The following is a 14741-nucleotide window of genomic DNA, read 5'->3' as shown; positions in this document are numbered from 1 at the left end:
CTAATAAAATGATCCGGAGAACCACATCGAAAACATGCATTTGCTCTACACGGACCAAAATGATTTCTACCACACCGCTGGCACTCAGGTTTAACAAATCTCGAGTTCCCTACACTGGCTGCCGAAGTAGTCTGGGATTTAGGACCCACATTTTGCTTCTTATAATTCCCATATGATTGCCCAGCTGAAGCTTGGGAATGAGGATTCATATTCCTTGACTTTCCAGGTTGCTGTGAAAATGAACCGCTCATCGGTCTTTCTTCCAATTTCTAGTCTCAGCCTCTACCTTTTTCTTTTCTTTAAGTAATTCTTTGGCCTTACAAGCTCGATCAACCAATACTACCATTTCTTTTAATTCAAGAATTCCAACAAATACCTTGATGTCTTCGTTGAGCCCATCTTCAAATCGTCGGCACATCTTGGCCTCTGTAGGAACATACTCTCTGGCATACTTACTTAATCGAACAAACTCTCTTTCATATTCTGTAACCGTCATATTACCTTGCTTCAGCTCAAGAAATTCTTTACGCTTCTGATCAATAAATCTTTCACTAATATATTTCTTCCGAAACTCTTCTTGAAAGAATTCCCAAGTTATTTTCTCTTTCGGTACCACCGAAATCAAAGTCTTCCACCAATTATAAGCTGAATCCCTCAACAAAGATATAGCGCATTTCAAACATTCTTCAGGTGTACAAGATAATTCGTCAAATACCCGGATTGAATTTTCAAGCCAGAACTCTGCTCTCTCGGCATCATCATCAATATTTGCTTTAAATTCTTCGGCCCTTGCTTACGAATTCTATCAACTGGAGTTCTGTGAAGTTTCATCAGATCCATACCTTGAGGCATCGGGGGTACAGGTTGAGGAATTGGGGGAGGTGGGGGAGGTTGTACATTTGGGTTCGTACGAATGAACTCAGTGTACCATGCACTCATCATTTGAGAAAGGCTTCCCGACCCCTTTCTCATCCTCCCTGACCAACAGTAGGAGGTGGATTTTCAGTCGGCGCTGCTCCTTCAGCCGGAGCTGGCGCATTACTCTCTACTTCATCTGCCACAGCTAGATCGGGATCCATTTACTATAAAAAAATCATTTAAAAGGTCAGAAGTCGTCACACTATCACAATTTATACATATGACATGTATAGCAAAATCCGTACATACAACACGTAGTCCGAGAACCGACTAAACCTGCTCTGATACCACTAAATGTAACGCCCCCACGCCCGAGACCGTCGCCGGAGTCGAGTATGAGGTGTTACTAAGCTTAGTTTAACATTTTTAGAACTTTGGATTATTTGTTTCTATTCACAGCTTTTAAGCTACTTGCATCACAGTCACAAGAAAAATCATATATCGAGTTACGAAACTCGAAATCAAGCTCCGTAAATTTCCCTGAATCTAGACTCATATACCTATCTACTATTTTTTTATAAAATTTTTGTTGGGCCAATTAGTACAGTTTATTAGTTAAAGTTACCCCTGTTTAGGACTTGACTGGTCTGACCTCTGTTTACTACAAACCACATTTATCTCTGTAAAAAATTCATATGACTATGAGGTTTGTTTCTCCTAAAACTAGACTCAATAAGGATTCTGAGGATATAAAATAAACCACCTAATTATATCTTTACAATTTATGGTGAATTTCTAAAGTAGGAACAGGGGATTCAGAAACTGCTATGATCCTGTTTCACTAAAATTCAAATATCTTCTAACATATAATTCCTTTACCTGTTTCATTTGTTTCATGTGAAACTAGACATAATAATCTTCAATTTTATATGTAATCCATCACCAAATTCAATTGCTATGATTTTAGTAAATTTCAAACTCGCATCAGTGTTGCTGCAGTATTCTGTTTATGGCAAATTTCATCCCTCTTATGAGTTTTTATGCACTAAGTATCTTAATAATTTCCTTAACATCAAACATAATCTAAACTTACCATTTTCATAATTTATCATTATCAAATATTTTCTCAACCATTCTGTCACCATATCATAAGATCATTTACACAAAATAAGTATATTGCTATACATGCCATACTTAAATTTACAAGCCATTTACCAAAAATCTTCCGGATAGTGTGACTGAGCCTTCGACCTATCCCGACTCCTGAACTGGCTTGTCCAAAACTACAATGAGTAAGAAGGAGTAAGCATAAATGCTTAGTAAGTTCATATGTAAATAATAAATAACATAACAACAATCAAACTAATCAACATTAGCATATATCATCAACACACTTATCACATTTTTTAATCATTTTTCATCATCTTATTACCTTATCGTGGTTGTAATCAACACTCAACCCGAGGGTTAAATACATACCTGTCCAAAATATCCATTTCTCATCACTTACCAATACGTCTCTTTTCATCTCGAGTATTCCTCCATTTGAGTAAAACTTTACCCGTTGAACACATCGGAATATAATTCGGATACATGGGTAATTTGCATATAAGTGCCACATATTCAATCAAGCAATCATGTAACCCGCCCATAAGCGAACTCGGAATCAACTCAACGAGCTCGGGCGTTCGTATCCATAAGTGAACTCGGACTCAACTCAACGAGTTCGGATGCCTAGTTACATCTCACGAACTCGGACTCAACTCAACGAGTTCGGACATTCGCATCCATAAGTGAACTCGGACTCAACTCAACGAGTTCGGATGCTCAACCATCCTAGTGACATGTCACTTGTATCCCAATCTATTCCTAAGGTTCAAACGGGATTTTTCTCGAACACTTATCCTTGCCGTCTTCCGTAGAATGCCGAAATCAATACTCGGTAACAATTATATTTAACAAGTAGCTCACATAATTTACATATTATTGAAATTAACCACAAAGCATACATTTCATAATGAAATTCAGCATAACACATAATTAATATCAATAGCTTAAAAATAACAATTATGCTACATTATTTACACATGAACTTACCTTGGTACCAAAATACAAAGATTTGCAATTTAGTCCACAATCTTTTCTTTTCCTCGATTGAGGTCGATTCCACGTCTTTCTTGATTATGGAGCTTGGAAGCTTGAAACAAACCCTAGCTATGGAGAACCCTTGAAATTTCGGCCTAATGAAGAAGATGGACAAAAATTGGCTTTTAATTTGTTTTTAATTCATTTTAATAACTAAATGACCAAAATACCCTTACTACTAAACTTTCCAAAAATTCCTTCCATGTCCTAATTTTGTCCATGAACTTAAAATTGGTCAAATTGCTATTTAAGACCTCCTCATTAATATTCCAAAACAATTTCATACTAAAAACTTCTAGAATGCTAGTTTTGCAACTTATTCGATTTAGTCCCTACTTTCAATTTAAGCACTTTAGGCATAGAATTTCATCACGAAATTTTCACACAATCATGCAATAATATCATAATCATCAAAATAATTATAAAATAATTATTTCTATCTCGGATTTGTGGTCACGAAACTACTATTCCGATTAGGCTCTAATTCGGGATATTACAATTTCTATAATCCGAATCTAAATATTAATTGTTGTATTTTAGATTTAATGTTTATGGTAAGTGAATAAGGTAAGTAATTAGCATTTTGATATTGAATTGGATTTATATGAAATTGTGATCAATGTTAAATGTGGTTATTGGATATTGATTGTTTTTTAATTGAGAAATTGAAACCCTATTAACTGTATTGGGCTGGGTCGAATATAGTTGGCATGGCATAGGATTGGAAGAGTTTAGGGATTACTTCGACCTCGAGTCGATGAGACACTAGGTGTCAATCTATTACTTCGGATTAATTCGATGAGGTACTGGGTACCAATTTACTTCGGTTTAACCGATGAGACACTGGGTGTCAATTTATTACTTCGAATTATCCGATGAGGCACTATGTGCCAAACTAGTGTGTTTTGGTTGGATCTGTGTATCCGTCAGAGTTCGAGTCGTGTTAATAAGGGTAATTAAATGAAATGATATTATGATTGGAACTGAAAAGTATTGAAAGTGAAATGGAAATGAGACAAATGAATTATGCACTTTATTGTGAAAAGCCATTTGAGATAACAATTGATGAGAAATTGAAAATGTTAAGATTGATTTGTTATGAATTGATTAAATTGAATGACTATTGTTATTATAAGATTAAGTGTGCATATTACTTTATTTTACTTTTTAATATTCAAATTTTAGAAATACCATTGAGTTTATACTTAGCGTATGATTTGTTTTCCTTGCGCAGGTTAGGTACTTAAGTTGATCGTCGATTCAGCATCCATTAACGATCTCGAACTTAAAACGTGGTGAAGTATCTTTCTTTTTGTGTCGGCATATACCTAGAGTGCCTAAACGTTAAGTATTATATGGATTGATTGTAAATAAGAATTATAAATTGATATTAATTGGTTTTATACTTATGAATATGTGTTATGTTAAAACTATAATATGACATGTTTTATATTAGAGTATAAATGTTCATGAATAGGGTAAAATTTGGTTGAAATGGACATGTTTTCAATTTGGTTTTGGAATGGTATTCTATTGAAATGTTTTGATAATACAAATGAAGTACCTACGAGGGTATATTGGTTAGACATCTAGATTGATTATTTTGACATGTTTTAAATGTATTTGATTGTGTTTTGGATTGGTTGAATTAAATAGTTTTTGAGTTGCTTGGTGTTCAAGATTGCAGGGTATGGTAAACTTAATGTTTAAGGTTTATTTTGAGTTCACACGACCTGACACACGGGCGTGTGACTAGACCGTGTGAGACACACGACTATCACATGGGCGTGTGGATTGGTCGTGTGTCCCCTGCAACCTTAGAATTTCAAAACAGATTGCCCAAGTATTTTTACATGGGCAGAGACACGGGTGTTTGTCTCAGTTGTGTGTGACACACGGCCTAGTACACAGACGTGTGGCTTGGCCGTGTGATCCAAGTCAGAGAGTTACACCGGTATGGACACGGGCTGGGACACGACCGTATGTCCTTACTTTGAATGGCCATACTGCTCTTAAACATGGGCGTGTTTCTTGACTGTGTGAGCCACACGGCCTGGACACACAGGTGTGTGTCCTATGTTTTCTTTGTAAAACTTTGATGCCTTTGGAAAAATTTCTTGAGTACCCTATTTAATCCCGATTTATTTTCTAACACATATTTTAGGCCTCGAAGGCTCATAAGAGGTACAATTTGATTAATTTATTACATGTATGCTAAATGATTTGAAATGTTCGTATTTGATCTGTTAAGTCCGGTAATACTCTATAACTCTATTCCGACGACAGATAAGGGTTATGGGTGTTACAAGTCCACTAACTCCTTGGCTTAAGTTGGGGTCCTACACACTCAACTAGCATGTTAGTCTTCCCTTAGGCTCAAATCGGCCTAAAAGGTCATAAAATACTCAAATTACTCACTTTGTTAACAAAGTACTCAAAATAAAAACTTAACGAAAACATTACTTATTTGCTAGAAAATGAGCTCACTAAGTATTAAAAATGACCTAATTTGCCACAACGAATTGTGACATATCACTAAGTAATCTACTATCTAAAACCCAAAAATAATTTGTAAATGAACTTCCCAATATGTTGTTTTTAACTAATATTTATAGCTTTAATGTATTATGACCTAATTAGGTTGATTACAAACTGATTTACAAATTAAAGGAGGTTGTGCGGACGAAAATACCCTTGCAGAATTATTGGGCTCGTCGAGTCAATGCTGCGACTTTGCTATATTGGTGTCGCAACTTTGTGCCTAGTAGCTTGTCTCATGATTTTTGTTGGAAATTTGACCAAGTGTTGAGGCTTGCTTCTGATGTCACAACTTCTCTTTTAAATGTTGTGACATTCATGTCAGTCTACTGACTCCTTCGTTTAGATTGTTGTCTTGCACACTCTATTAACTCGTTAGTTCCTCCTTAGGCCAGAATTGGCTGAAAAAATAGCTCAATTTATTCGATTTAAACTAAAAGCTAAATATTTCTAAAAATAAATATAGAAGATATAAAATCATTTTAGTACAAATTCCTTAAGTACTGAAAAAAGCTTAATTTGGCATAATAAATTATGGAATATAATCGTTACCCTAACCCAAATTTCCTCTAAAAAAATTACACAAACCAATGACTTGATGCCATGTGTCAAGAATAAAAAGTAAAAAAAATTAGTTAAAACTAAAAAAATTAAAAAATAGTTAAAAATAAAAAATCATAAAAAATCCAAAAAAAATTAGAAAATTATAAAAAAAATATTTTTAAAATTATAAAAAATATTTTCAAAATTCTCATAAAAATTTTAAATTTTTTTTGTCTAGAATTATATATATATATTTTAAAAAATTACAATTTTATGAAAATTTTTTAGAAGTTTAGGTATTTCTTTTTTGGAAATTTTAGGGGTTGTTTTTGCATTTTTATGAAAACTCGAACATATTTTAAAGGAATTTTGAATATTTTTAATAAAAAATACAGTAAAACTCCAGAAAACCTAAAGATTCTAAAATTTTCTAAAAAACTTAAATTTTCAAAAATAAGCACAAATTTTAAAAAATTTATGAAAATTTTTTAAAAATATTAAAAAATAAATTATAATTTTTCTCCCTCGCATTTTTATTTTTGACATAATATCCCTAGAAAATTTAGCATATCTTTGTTTCTCATATTGTATTGTACTTATTACAGTTTAAAAGAAATTGAAATATCAGTCTATAAAACTAAAATTATTGCGAATGAAAAATTACTGCGCAATTGCGCATGTAAAAAAGATCATGACGTTTAGGAAAAAATCATTTTAATGATTGATTAATAATTTATTATAGATTTGTTTATACTTTATAGTTGTTTTATACCCTTTCTCTCATCATTACACACAATTATGAGTGTAAAGATGAACTTGTATTCGTACTACAACTCATACTCTTGTTGGTTGATTCCATTATTTAGATCTGAATGCATAATCAGCTTTATTGGAATTTTCAACGCTTCTTGATCAATCTCGATCCCCTGAAAGTCAAAATAATTTCTTTTCTCTTTTTCTATCTCCAAAATTCTTCACCCTTTCTTCCCATTTTCTGCCCTAATTTTGATTTTCTTGTTGAAAAACATTAGGGCAATGCAAAGTACTGACCTGGATCACTGGAAAACTTAACATTTTAGAAATTTTGGGTTTTTTTTTGTGTGAAATTAAGTGAAGCAGAATCATGCTAGAAAAGAAAGTTGATTTTTCTAAATTTTGTTTAGTTTCATGTTATGAAATCCTTTTTATTTAAAGGTTTTTGGGTGTTTATTTCAGGGTTGAAACGGTAAATGCAGCTTCAAATTTGTAAAAGTTGAAGTGGGTATTAGCCAAGGAGAAAAACAAAATTATTCGTCCAGAATTTGTTTGGTTTAGTGGATTTGGGATTGACAGAAAAGTAGAAGTAAATGGTGTTTTGGGAAGGATATGTGAGTGATGAAGCAATGGGGACAGTTGCCCGGTTGTTGTATATTGGTTGTATGCTGGGTTTATCAACTCTTACCACATTTGGATAAGTACCGTTTACATACTAGAAAAGAGGAGGAAGAGAAGAATGCCGTGCCTTTCGTTTCAGTTGTTAGGGGTGTTCTATTTCAACAGTTTGTTCAAGCAACTGTTGCTAAATTGCTCTTTCTGGTTAGTCCTAAAATCATGTTATTTTAAATCTTCCTTGACAAACTTTACTCTTCCATATAAGTTTTTCGAATTTATTTAAGAATCAAGAGATCACTTTCTATTCTTGGCTTCTTTGTTATTTAGATGGGGTGGTTTAATTTGTTTTACGGTAGATTTTGTGCTTGGCCTTAGCTTTGATGTCAATGTCATAGGAGGAGCCCTTATATCTAGCATGCAGTTTTAACAATAGCTGTAACATCTTAAAATAGGGAAAAAGAGCTGGTAATTAGTGAATATAATGTCCAAAAAACCAAAAAAGCGTATACAGTGATGTGACTGTTAAATACTAATTTTGTGAAACATCTTAGTATCTGATACGTAATAAACCATAAGCCAAAATTCCCGAAGTATCATATTACATGTAAACAACATCTTGGTGGTTTTAGAATCAAAATTTTCACAAATGCCTCTACAATAAAAAAGTAAAACCAAACTCCTTGTTCGGTAAACGGGTAATAAAATCTGTATAGTTTACTTGCAAATTTCACTAATTTTGCTTTAGTGTTTGTGATTCAGAGTAGGCTCAAGCATAGATGCTTCATGTAGTTCGGTCATGACTTTTAAAAATGAAAGTGAGGTGCGTGAAAATAGCAGTGCTTCCAAGTAGGTTTGATTGTTCCCTATAGTTTATGAACTCAGTTTATTCCACTCCCCCCTCCTACCTTATGAAATCTACTAGGATAGAGAAGCTTTAGATTTGGTTTTAAGTTTGGAATCAAGTTTGAATACCTTCTTTAGTTGCTTCATTGTTAAAAAAAGTTGGAGGCATGACCAATTGTGGTAAGTGATATTTGATGCAACAAGTCAAATTTGCATAGAATAAAGACCAAGGAATTCTATCAGCACTAGGGAATGAGTACATTGGTCTCAAGGTATCAGAAAAAAGACCTAAAAACAGTAGGGTTTTTGTGGAATGGAACCTGCATACGCAGCTTATTTTGCCTAGAGTTTGACCATACTTTTTAAACCTTAGTAATACTTCATATTTTTAAACCTTAGTAATACTTCATAACCTAGTTGTTCTGCATTGTGCTAACTACGTTTAGAGAACCACTTGAAGGGGGAAAGAGATGGGAATGCCTATTGTTGTTGCCTTAACTATATTGTTCTCAATTAATTTCTGTTGGTTCCTATGTATGTTTATTTATTTTATGTACATTCCCTAGATTTTACATGTGGGATTATATATTTTTTAGCGAAGCACATGCAAGGATTGTTAGTCTTTTATTTTTTGAGCGAGTACAATTTGCATTTGCAACGGGTTTGCAGCTGAATAAGGGAAATATTTGAAGCTTGGGTTCAGTTCATTTGAGAAATCCTTGAGATGTAATGTACAAGGGAAGACAATTTCATTCACATTGTGTGCTTTTCTTTCTTTTTTTCCCTTACTCATTGCCCTTCTTCTAGAGGGTAGTGGTAAGGACTGAGTATTTTTTGGGGGGCCTTTATCCTCTAATCTTAGTTCTAGTTTGTCATCCTCAACCTGTTGCATATAACTACTTTCTAATGAAAAAAAAGCTTTTTCTGGTGCATGAGGACTGCTCATGGTATCTTATTGTGTGTTTTAATTTAAAATTTAAACATTGAAGTAAAAATTTGTGTATGTTGATGCTATTTCTCCAAATTTGATTCTTGGCTTGTACAGGTCATGATTATAAGATGTCCTCTAAGTTGCATTTATTTTTCTCCCCATATTGTTGCTGGCATTCTCTTTGAGTTCTAGAATACAGTGGAGTTTATATAACTAAGAGGAAAATAGCTAATAACATGATATGTTCCTTTTGCCCTGGTCTTGCTTGTAAATTGTCTAGAATAGCACTTGGCTCAGAGCTCCATCAAGTGTGTCAAATAAGTGGTCATGCATTTTTAATTCACTCGTTGGTGATCTGACAGTTTGTTGATTGGATGATTTTTTTTTTTTGGCCAGAAGTGATTGGATGCTTGAAAAGAAAACCATCTCAGTTCCCGTCCATATAACCAACCAAATCTATCTTTTTCTCTCTTGTCCTCATTTTTACTTGCCATATATTTTTCCATTTGTCATGTTCAAGAGTTATTAGTAACAACCTGAAACTATCTTTTGCCCTTCTATATTCAGCTCTTGGTCTCTTCTCTGATCAGCTGAGTAAGCCAAGCTAAAATATTCAAAATCTAATGTACTGAGTGCCTCTAGTAGCAGTGGTCATAGAAAAGGATCCAGGAGACCTTATGTTCCTCCAAGCACCTGGAAAGTCAGAAGGTGGCATGTGTTTGGAATCTTTTGTTTAATAAGTTTGTTAGGTAGTATTATGTCCTAAAAACTGTTTTTTTTTTTGGTCTGAGTGAGGTTAATGAAAAATGTGGCTTATAATCATAATGATCCCCCTTTTTTTTTGTGGTAGAATTCTCATTTATTTCATATCACAGTTTTTCAACCAATCGCATAGCTGAGCTGGGCTTTAATTTTCTTTTTGAATACCGACATCTTCTTTTCCTTCCCTGTATTTGAATGTATATTACCTTAGATCTTCTCATATATGTAGTTCCACTGTGTTAGCCGTGAAGTCTATCTGTATGGCCTTGTTCTTTGGGAACCAAAGTCTTAACTTCTTTTGTTGCTTTCTCAATGAGATGGGCATCATACATGCTTCCTTCATTTAACTTCTGCCTTGCCTGTAAAATGTTTTTGATACTGGAAATGTCTGTTTGCTTATAATCTGCAAAAAAAAGTAATTTCAGTTGAAAACTTTGTTGATTAAATAGCTTTAGCATTTATTAGCGTTTTCTGAGAGGTTGAAGAACCAGTATGACTTAGATAATAGCAGTTTCAATAAGATGATAAGCTTGCTCATGTGTTGAGTACCATTACCTAATTAATATTCTTTTGTTCTTGCAATAGTTATGACTTTTATATGTTGAGTACTTTTACCTGATTAATGTTCTCGTATTCTTGCTGTAGTTGACATCAACAGCAGATGCATCTGGGACCACAATCCAGCCTTCAGTTCCTGTTCAACTTGCGCAATTTATTGTTGCAATGCTTGTCATGGATACATGGCAGTACTTTGTTCACCGTTTCATGCATCAAAACAAATTTTTGTACCGTCATGTCCACTCCCAACATCATAGGCTGGTTGTTCCCTATGCAATTGGGGCCCTTTACAATCACCCACTTGAGGGTCTCTTGCTCGATACTTTTGGTGGTGCCATCTCTTTCCTAGTCTCTGGAATGACTGCACGAACAGCTGTAATTTTCTTCTGTTTTGCTGTGATTAAAACTGTGGATGATCATTGTGGGCTATGGTTGCCTGGTAATATTTTCCATATATTTTTCTGGAATAACTCTGCTTATCATGACATCCATCATCAACTCCAAGGCACAAAGTATAACTACTCTCAGCCGTTCTTCGCCAACTGGGATAAGCTACTTGGAACTCATATGGCTTATGATCTTTTGAAGCGACCGGAGGGGGGTTTTGAGGTAAGGCTAAAGAAAGACTAGTCACATTCTGTTGATTTGTCTTGTGTAGTTAGAGGCTCTCGCTTCACACTGTAACAGTTTTTTCCTTGAGGTTGTGCCATTCTTGAGAAGTTGAATTTGTTTTGTTTGAGGCTTTAAGTTCTAGGGATCCGGCATGTCATTGGGTTATTTATTTATTTATAGTTGCTTGACCATGTTCTGTATTGCAATTGTTTCACCAACTAATATTTGCTTTATGTTACCCGGTATTTAAATCTTCATGTTGTGTAATTTGTATTGGACTAGCTGATGAGCTGTTCAAGAGGGCTAGAATTGGTGTATAAGATTATTTTTAAGTACTGATTTCAGGTTGCTCTTAGACCTTTTGTTTATTAATGTCCAATTTGACTTGTTTGATATGTGCTTTTGCCTGAGCCAAAGCAAACATGTGATCATTTTCCAGAGAGGTTTAAGCATATGAATGGAACAAACCTTAATTGTTCAAGGCAAGGTGGGGAAAGAAGAATCTATTAAATTATTAATTAACATTTTGCTAGTGTTGCACTTACCAGTAATCTCTACAAGAACAAAATCCATCTTTAAATTTGTGGAACCGAACTCGATCTCTCACGACAATTTGTCGCTTATATATCTTTGATACGAGCTTAATCACAACATGACAATCTCCACATATCCTAAGATTCTTGATCACTTGAATTGGGGTTCCTTTACTCGTACTAATCAAGCCAAAGGCCACTGCCAACTTCTCGCTATGATAACACAGTTGGTTCTCCTTCTCCTCCTCCCCTATGTCATGAAGAACAAAACTAGTCTCTGCAACGTAGCCTAACTCTTTAATCTTGAATCTGATCTCATCCAATTTCGCATATATCTCTTTCCACCTGGCATTGCTCTTATCATCGGTGAAAAACTTGTGCCTCAAACCGTCCACCTCTATGTAGCTAAAACCAGGCACCTTTTTCACATCCGTGTTCTTCATAGCATCCCTCACCTTACCAACGTCATTCCATCTCTCATGCGCAGCATATATGTTTGATAACAACACGAAATCCCCGCAATTAGTAGACCCCATCTCTACTAGATTCCTCGAAGCAATCTCTGCCATCTCCACATCCTTGTAAATCCGGCAAGCTCCAAGCAAACTCTGCCAAAGCACTACGTCAGGCACCATTGGCATGGAATTGATAATATCATAAGCCTCTTTAAGCCTCCCGGCTCGACCTAGCAAATCAACCATACACCCATAATGCTTTACATTAGGCTCCACTCCATGCTTCCCCATCATATTAAACAATCTCACACCATCCTCCACCAGGCCAGCATGATTACAAGCGCATAACACAGTGAGATATGTGACAGCATCTGGTTGCACCCCAGCTCCATCCATTCGCTCAAAAAGTTCCAGCGCTTTACATCCATCTCCGTCCATTGCAAAGGCCATGATCATAGTATTCCATGTAACGATACACTTTCTACCACCCATGTCATCAAACACACCATACGCCTTATCCACAAATCCGCAATTTGCATACATATCAATAAGCGCATTACAAACTTGCAGGTTCATATCAAACTTTTGGTTCCTTATAAACCCATGAATCTTTTGACCTCCTTTAAAATCTCCCATATGCGAACACGCTGAAAGAACACCAATAACCGTTACCTCATTAGGCTTTAAACCTTCAACTCCCATTCTCTTAAACAAATCTAATGCTTCACTCGCTTGGCTCCCTTGAGCCAACCCGAAAACCAAGGAATTCCACGAGGCGATATCTCTTTGAGGCATTTCATCGAACACTTTCCTAGCATAACTTAGATTGCCAACCTTAGCATACAGATCCAGCAAAGTAGTTCCTAACAAAGCATCCGCCATGAACCCAAAGCGTATGATGTTAGCATGAAGCTGAAGAGACTCCGTAGCAGCCAAGACACGTGCGCAAGCTTTAAGAGTGAAAGAGCAAGTGAGGGCATCCACTCTGAAAGATCCACGTAGCATGGCTCTGTACCATGCGAAAGCGGTGGAGGGTTGAGGGCTTTGCATCAGGCCGCGGATAATGGCATTGAAGTCATTGGTAAAAGGAGTTGGGATTTGGTGGAAAACAGAGATAGCAAAGGAGAGAGAGCCAAAGGGGGCGATGGCACAAAGATCGAGGAGTTTGGAGCGAATGCGGCAGTTGAAGATGCCGGTTGTGATGAAGTAAGCTTGGAGTTGCTTTATGTGGGAGAAGGACGCGCATCTCTGTACGAGTGACTCAAGATTGGCCATTCCATGTGGAGTTTGGACCTTCAAATTGTAGTATACTAGTTATCCTGGTATATCTTAGTTGAGAGCTTCTGCTTCTAGAGCGTACAGTAGAATTTTGGATATTAGTTTCCTTTACCTTGTACAAAGCTATCTTTAACTGGTATAAATATCTTTACTGCTAATAAAAATGCATTGAGGTTTCAATTTCTTTTCCCCTATGGAAAACACAACTCTTGCCCATGATAGCCAGTTGCGGTTTGAATATCACCTTGACCAAAGTGAATCGATTTCTCCGTTCGTGCTCGAAGATGGTACATCAAATCTTATGTTCAAGACTTGGAAATGAGAGGATAAGTGGTACTCAGTTGTGAAAAAGTTTTTTGGTTTACTGAATCTTCCAACCAGTTGTTGTAATTAATGATGTAATACAAGTTGGAAGTTGGAACAAGCGAGTATATCAGATTTGAAAAGAGTAGGGCAAAAATAATAATAATAACAAACAATATTTGTCAACAGTTTGTGAATCTTCCATTAAAAAATCATTTTGTTAAACAATTAATCTAATATAATTATTAGCTTAACTCCCTATCTTTACAGCCCAAAATTTCATTACAAATCACTCTCTCAAATATTTTGTGTAAACTGCCCAAAAAATGCCTAACACAAAAATATAAAACTACAAAATAAACTACTCAGACTGAAAACACTCCAAATAAACACTTCTCCAAATAATCGAGGAGATAAATCAACTTTTAAAATAAAAAATTTTGAATTTCAAAACAAAACCTTCATAGTCAAGCAATATTCAAATCAGATATTATCTGCATGTAAATCTGATGAGCTTGTGCTCTAAGAAAAATAAACTTATTTAAACCTTAATGGCTAAGGATAAGGTTGCTGCCATAAAAAAAAACTCCCTTTTTCAAATTCAATAAGGGTTAAAAAATAAATAATTAACATAAATAAAATCAATTGAAGCATGAAACAATCATCATTTGTTGATTCAAGTCATAACAAAAATATAAAGCTCAAAAACAAACTCAAGTTTGAAAGTCCACTCCTGTCGATCCAAATTCGAGAAATCTCGAGCTCATAATATATTCGAGCCTAAGAAAGCTTGAGACTCAGAAAATCCAAGCTACGTAAACTCAAGCTTGAAAGCTTGAGTCCGTAAGAATTTGAGTTGAAGACCGATATAGCTCGAGTCCAAAATAAATCCGACCTAAAACTTGAAAAAGCCAAAATATATAATTGAACAAAATAATTAATATAATATATGATATCACTTAAAATAAAAATAAATAATAATTGTAACACCCCAAACCCGACCTAAACGTT

General features: G+C 35.0%; 2 protein-coding genes across 2 annotated transcripts; one reads left to right on the top strand and one right to left on the bottom strand.

Annotated features, from left to right (window-relative positions):
• Positions 1-6753: 6753 nt before the first annotated feature.
• Positions 6754-11516, top strand: LOC107962168 (very-long-chain aldehyde decarbonylase GL1-9). The gene is given in 4 exon segments (XM_041115564.1): positions 6754-7473; positions 7476-7508; positions 7511-7659; positions 10637-11516. Coding segments are annotated over 4 exon segments (768 nt in total). The 5' UTR covers positions 6754-7430; the 3' UTR covers positions 11180-11516.
• LOC107962167 (pentatricopeptide repeat-containing protein At1g34160) lies at positions 11508-13856 on the bottom strand. The gene has a single exon (XM_016898439.2). The coding sequence runs from the start codon at positions 13422-13424 to the stop codon at positions 11703-11705; it is 1722 nt and encodes a 573-aa protein (XP_016753928.1). The 5' UTR covers positions 13425-13856; the 3' UTR covers positions 11508-11702.
• Positions 13857-14741: the final 885 nt, after the last annotated feature.

The sequence above is a fragment of the Gossypium hirsutum genome, chromosome A06, assembly GCF_007990345.1.
Source record: "Gossypium hirsutum isolate 1008001.06 chromosome A06, Gossypium_hirsutum_v2.1, whole genome shotgun sequence".
In the NCBI taxonomy this organism is placed as follows: domain Eukaryota; kingdom Viridiplantae; phylum Streptophyta; class Magnoliopsida; order Malvales; family Malvaceae; genus Gossypium; species Gossypium hirsutum.
Note: the sequence above shows the minus strand (reverse complement) of the source record. Positions and strands in the feature narration are given on the sequence as shown.